The 6,464-nt window shown below is 48.6% G+C and overlaps 1 protein-coding gene across 3 annotated transcripts in view; it reads left to right on the top strand.

Annotated features, from left to right (window-relative positions):
* Positions 1-6,464, top strand: part of Cep250 (centrosomal protein 250) — a 47,174-nt gene that overhangs the window by 5,148 nt on the left and 35,562 nt on the right. For 2 of the 3 annotated variants that reach the window (XM_026787124.1, XM_005363063.3), the window contains exons 2-7: positions 1,086-1,368; positions 2,924-2,980; positions 3,731-3,813; positions 4,104-4,269; positions 4,992-5,098; positions 5,324-5,575. In XM_026787124.1, the coding sequence (XP_026642925.1) occupies positions 1,186-1,368; positions 2,924-2,980; positions 3,731-3,813; positions 4,104-4,269; positions 4,992-5,098; positions 5,324-5,575 (848 nt within the window). In that variant the 5' untranslated portion in view covers positions 1,086-1,185. Of the gene's footprint in view, positions 1-1,085; positions 1,369-2,923; positions 2,981-3,730; positions 3,814-4,098; positions 4,270-4,991; positions 5,099-5,323; positions 5,576-6,464 lie in introns of those variants that run through there. The other variant, XM_026787125.1, reaches the window with a different exon arrangement.

Genomic DNA, 6,464 nt, shown 5'->3' with positions numbered 1-6,464 from the left:
GCAGGACACTAAATTTATAACCTCTGGACTGAGGTTGAGGTCTGCCAAGAGTGGGGCCCATACACGTTTCTTTAGTGTGTATTACTGACAATTGACTGTGACTAAAATGAATTGGACAGCAGTTGTTACTGTTGAGACACTCACACTTTGGTAGCAAAGACAGACAAATGCTGATGGCAAAGACGGGCAGACAGTGGTGGTGCACTCCTTTAATCCCAGCACTTGGGAGACAACCAGGGCTGCTCAGAGAAAGCCTGTCTCAAAAGGTAATGTAGACATTAGAACACCTATTTTTGAATACAGTTAAATGTGTATGTGAGCAAGAGACTGTGAGTGTGTATGTGCACACATACACATGTATAACTGTCAAAATTTGACGTCTTCAAGGCTTCATCTGGGTGGGCAGGTAGGAGGTAGACTGAGCCATGACGTACTCATATTCTGGTACATGAAAAAGATTTGGCGTTCTAGAAACTTTTGTGTGTGCACATGCCACGTTGAATTTAATTGTTGTGTCATCGCCTTTGCCAAACTGACAACACCTTCACGATTGATTCCACAGATTGCTGTGGGCCATGTGTCGGACAGAGGATGCAGTGGCATAGCCGGGGCTCTTAGCGTCAGGTCGGGTCCCAAAGGCACACATGGAAGTGGGAGTCCTTTGACAGTGCCCATCATAGCTCCTCTTAAAGGGTAGGGTCCATCCTAGTCTTTTCAAAGTTCTGAAGAAGGGACTGGAGAGGCGGCTTGTTGGTTAAGAGCACTTGCTGATCTTGCAGAGGACACAGGTTTAGTTCCCAGTACCCACATGGTAGCTCACAACCATCTGTAACTCCAGTTCCTGGGTATTGATGTTCTTTTTGGCCTCTTCAGTTACCAAGACCACACATGATGCATATAAGTGCATTCTGGCAAAACACTCAACACACATAAAAATAAATAAATATTTAAAAAGGAAGCTCTGAGGAGTCCTGTAATAAAGGAACTTATTTACTTCATTCAGCCAGATTCACCCCACTTAATGTTTGCTGAGTAATTTTGAGAAACCTAGGCTTTTCGATTTTCTTGTATGTTTTGGTCTCTAGCTCAAGAGGAGATCTAAGACACATAGATCAATGGTTAGACTCCCTGCTGCAAGCAATCTGTAGCCACATAGGAACTGTGAGTCTGTTCTCGGATGCTCGCATGGAGACAGGAAGCCCCAGGTTGAACATGAAGCCCCAGCCATTGCAGCTGGTGCTAGAGGAGCAGGTGCTGGCACTGCAGCAGCAGATGGCAGAGAACCAGGCCGCCTCCTGGAGGAAGCTGAAGAACTCCCAAGATGCCCAGAAGAGGCAAGCCACCCTTGTGAGAAAGCTACAAGCCAAGGTGAGGCAGCTGCCCCTCTGGGGAAGGGAAAACAAAGCTCCACCCCGATTGAGTGCTAGAGTGGGATGAGGGCTGGATGAGGGAGAGATCGTGGAGGGGAATGGACCAGATATTCACCTTTCAACCATAGCCTCTCCTTTGATGGTCACTATGCCAGGAAGTGTGGTTTGTGTTCCTTTCAATCTGACATTCACAATAATTAGTTGTCTAGGTTTGTTCTGTTAGACTAGAGCAATGGCCCTCAGCCTTCCTACTGCTGAAACCCTTTTAATACAGCTCCTCATGTTGTGGCCACCCCAACCATAAACTTGTTTTCTATGCTACTTCATAACTATTTTTGCAAATATCTGTGTTTTCTCATGGTCTTAGGTGACCTTTGTGAAAGGGTTGTTTGACTCTCTCACGACCCACAGGATGAGACCTGCTAGTCTAGAACTAAGCCCAAACTCAGTATACAAGGCATATAGAAAATAAGTGTGAGTGAGAATACGGAAACAAGGGGTCACTGTTGAGTATCCTTGTCTATCACTCTTCACGCTATTGTGTATTGTATGCATATGACTGTGTAAGTATGTATCATGTGTGTTGATGCCATTGGGGGCTGGAGTTACAGGCAGTTGTGAGCCATGCATGGTGCTGGGTGCTGGGCACCAAATTTGGATCCTCTGAAAGAACAGCAAGCTTTTAAGCACTGATCTGTCTTCAACCTCCACCACATTGTTTTTAGGACAGGGTCTCTCTCTGAACTGGAGCTCATAAATTCGGCAGGCCGGCTGGCTAGGGAGCTCCAGGGAATCTGCTGCCTCAGCACTGGGATGGTGGCTTTTTATGCTGGGGATCTGAACTTGGGTCTTGATGCTTGCACAGTAAGCATTTTACTTTTGATTTATTTATTTATTTTACTTTTGAGTTAGGGTTTCTCTGTGTAGCTTTGGATGCCCTGGAACTCACTCTGTAGACCAGGCTGGCCTCAAACTCAGAGATCCACCTGCCTCTGCCTCCTGAGCTGGAATTAAAGGCATGCGCCACCACCACCAGGCACATTTTACTGACCAAGCTATCTCACCAGCCCCTTGGAAATATGGATTTAAAAAAAGAAAAAGTCCTTGTGTTAAGTGGGAGAGTGTAAGCAGGCACACACCTGACAAGGGTCGAGGTCAGGGGCCATCTCCAGGTGTCCACCTTGCTTCTACCCTGCTGAGAGTAGGGTTTGCCACAGTATGCCTCAGGTGAGCTATCCAGTGAGCTCCAGAGATGCTCCTGTCTCTGCCTCCTGTCTTGCCATAGGAGTGCTCGCCCAGAGACACACACTACACATCTTGCTGTACTTGAGTTCCGGGGATCTGAGTTCAGGGTTTAGGATGCTTGCACAGCAAGTGCTTCCCCACGGAGCCACCTCCCCGGAAAGTATTATTTAAACACTCAGCTAGATACTGTTAAGATACTTCACCGTCACCACCCGCTTCCCGTGTTCACGGCAGATTTGCCCACGAACCCTGGAGCCTTGGCTTGTGTTGTTTACACGTGTGCTCAGGGCCTGCTCTTTTTGCTTTAGGTTTTACAGTACCGGAGCTGGTGTCAAGAGCTGGAGAAGCGCCTAGAAGCCACCGGAGTAAGTGAGGTTGAGTTCTGGACTTCCCCTGAGAAATTCCATCCCATGGTTTTCCTTTTATAAATGCAGATTCTGGGGACTTAACATAGTCGAATGGGCACGAAGACTCATAAGGGAAATTCATTTTTCATCCAGCAGGGGTCAGTGTTTATACGTTAGGAAGATGCACGCCTCTGCATGCCTCTAAGCGTGCCTGCAGTAGAGGGATGTGTTTGTTCCCTGGGTAGGACTGGCTTTGAAAGACCCTTATGTCACTCTCTGTTCCAGCTTTCTTAGGCTTCTTCTCCTCATTCCCCCTAGTAAACGTCTCAGAAGAAGGAAAACCAGAATGTGTTGAGCACCTTCTGTGCAGGCCAGGGCACCACTAGGCATTTTGTATTGTGTCACGGGGCTTGCAGACTCTCTGAGAAGAATGACAGCCACCTTCGCTTTGTGGTCTGGAGACGATGAGTGACTTCCCGAGGTCCAAATCAGTGGACTAGAAGTTAGGGCCATAGTGAAACATGCAGCTTACGCTCCTCGGGTTAGGTGCTGTTTGCTATAAGTTCCATCTTTTAGGGCTGGGGATTGGTTCACTCTGGAGAAGGAGTGCAGTGTGTTTGCTTTCATGACAGTGACTGAGAAAAGAAGCAAATTGCTCCCAAGAGAAAGAATAAGAAAGGAAGTGGGCTACTGTCGAAGAAAGCATCAGGGAATTGTCCTGGGTGATGTTTTTGTGTGGTATTCTAAGGCCTGTCTCTGTCTTCTAAGGGACTGATCCCTCAGCGGTGGGAAGGTGCAGAAGAGCCAAACCTGGAACAGCTGCTGGTCCGGCTGGAGGAGGAGCAGCAGAGGTGATGGACCCCAGCCTTCCTGAGCTGACTGGTGATGCAGAGGGTGGAAAGGCTGACCATGTGGTGGGAAATGCTGGGCGTGGTGGTTCATGTGGGTAGTAGGGCAGGCAGAAAGCAAAAAGAGAGGGAGGGAGGAAGAGGGCGCTTGGGAACCTTGTGTTCTGAGGGCAAACAGGATTCCAGTCCTCTGGTTCCTGGTGATGGAAAGTTGTGTTCACTGTCTTAATCCCAGGAGCGAGAGTGGGACCAGACCTTTATTTCGTCCTTGCTCTTCTCAATTCCCAGTGCAGGTGTGAGAGTCTAGTGGAAGTGAACACGGAGCTTCGGCTGCACATGGAGAAAGCCGATGTGGTGAATAAGGCCCTTCAGGAAGATGTGGAGAAATTGACAGTGGACTGGAGTCGGGCCCGGGACGAGCTAGTGAGGAAGGAGAGCCAGTGGCGGATGGAGCAGGAGGTACGGGAAACAGGAGTGGTGTGTGCACTCTGGGTGCTATTCTGGGCAGCGCTGGAAAGGGTTAACTCTTAGACCTGGGTGGAAACTGATCTGTCATTGTTCCAGCCTCTGCTTAGCCTGCCCAGGCTGACAGCTGTGCCCTGTTTCAGCTTTCTTCCTAGCCTGGTCTGGGCTTTGCTGGCAGGTAGTAGAACACTCAGCTCTTGCAAACGCGAGTAGCCTAGCTTTCAAATGAATCTGAAAACTTACTGATTGCCCTTGTCTGGAGGTCTGCCTAGCTAGATGCTAAGAAGGTAGCTGCAGGATTAAATGGAAGAGAAAACATAGTTATGGTCCTTGGGAAATTTTTCAGTCACAGCTATAGACGGCAAATGTTTCCTGAACCCTTGCTGGGTGCTGGGTCTGGGTGATTTACATGTATTAGATACCCAGTTCTCCCACCAATGGTAATAACTCCCATTTGCCAAGCCGCCACTGCATGTCCTTTTCTGTTCTGGCCAAGTGGAAGGCCACTTTTCACACAGGGCCCTTTGACCTCTTGAACCTCACTGCCAACTTTAGCAAGCCCTTTGGTGTAGCCTGAATGTAGACACCCATTCATAAGCTGTCTCCTCAAAGTCCTTCCCTTCCGTCACCTTCACGCAGCAGCCATAAAGGATCTAGGACTCTTGTGTTGCTGCAAGGTCCCCTGCCCTTGGGTATGACTTGGGGTTTCTGAACAGTTCTTCAAGGGCTATTTGAAAGGTGAACATGGCCGTCTGCTCAGTCTGTGGCGTGAGGTGGTGACCTTCCGACGTCACTTTCTGAAAATGAAGTCAGCTACTGACAGGTCAGTATGGGGATGAGAAGAGAGGTTTGCCCCTGCTGAGCTGCATGTAAGGCAGCAGGCTCTGTAGGAGAGGATCTGGGGGCAGTAGGTGTGGGCTAAGAGGGAGAGCTGCTGTTACTAGATACAGATGACCCTCTCAGACCTGCCCCTTAGGCTTGCTGGGCCTTGTGGCCCAGCTCTCTCCCTTGCTTCCTTGGAGTCTTCAGTGTTCCTTCCTGTGCTCAGAGATCTGACAGAGCTAAAGGCTGAACACGCCAGGCTTTCGGGGTCCCTGCTGACCTGTTGTCTGCGCATGACCGTGAGAGCTCAGTCTCGTGAATCCAGTGGCTCTGGGAGAACCGAGGAGAGTGAGCCGGCCCAGCTGCTACTACTAGTAGCTAAGACCCAGGCGCTGGAGAAGGAAGCCCACGAGAAGAGCCAGGAGCTGAGACAGCTGAAGAGCCAAGGGGATCTGGAGAAGGCTGAGCTCCGGGACCGGTAAGGCGGCACGTGGTCCCAGGAGAAATTTACTGAGGGAAAGCTGACTCCCTAAAGAGTTGTGGGTGGGCAGAAAAGATGTCAAGAACACACCCACCCTGAGAGGGGAAGGAAATGTGACCTCTAGTCCCGTTAGGAACCCAGTGTCTCAGTTGGGGTCTGTTACTGTCCCCCTAGCTACCTTGCAGCTCAGTCCCTCTCCCGATAGTTTGTGCTGCTAGCTGTTCTCTGCCGACAGCGTCTCCCCGCAGCCATGCTCCTCCACATGCTGTCTCCTCGTGTATGGCCTGAGGCTGGGATGCCTCCCTTCTTCCCTCTGCCTTGCCCTTTAAGGTGGAGTTCAATGTCCCCTCTCCTGTGACTTCTCTGACTTCAGTAGCTTTTAGTCCTGTGAGTTTTTTGGCTTGCCTGTTACAGCACTAATCTTACTGTATCTCTTTAGTCCCTTTATTTCTTTGTATCCCTTCTTTCTTTTGATGGTGGTGGGTGGGTAGCTTAGTTGTCTTTCTTGTGTTGGGGATTGAACTCAGGGCCTTGCAAATCAAACTCTCTACCATTGAGCTATATCCTACCTTGGCTATTTTAACTTTTGGATTATAATAAGTTGGGATTTTTAAAATAATAAGAAGGGAAGACATGAGCAAAGTGCCACTGACTATCAAGGCACAGTCTGTGTGTCATGGCTAGGGTTCTGTCCCTATCTATTGGTGGGACATAAGTTGGTGTGTACATAAGCTGGGGACAATTTTGTTTTCTTTTTGCTTTTAGAAACATTAAGAACAAAGATCTTATCTTACTAAGTTTGTATCTTTAATGTTTTGTACTTTATCTCTCATATAATAGATAATTATTTGTTGAATGACACAATATTATTTATTTTATTTTTTTT

Source organism: Microtus ochrogaster, linkage group LG8 (assembly GCF_000317375.1).
Source record: "Microtus ochrogaster isolate Prairie Vole_2 linkage group LG8, MicOch1.0, whole genome shotgun sequence".
Lineage (NCBI taxonomy): Eukaryota > Metazoa > Chordata > Mammalia > Rodentia > Cricetidae > Microtus > Microtus ochrogaster.
This window is presented reverse-complemented; position numbering and strand designations above follow the sequence as displayed.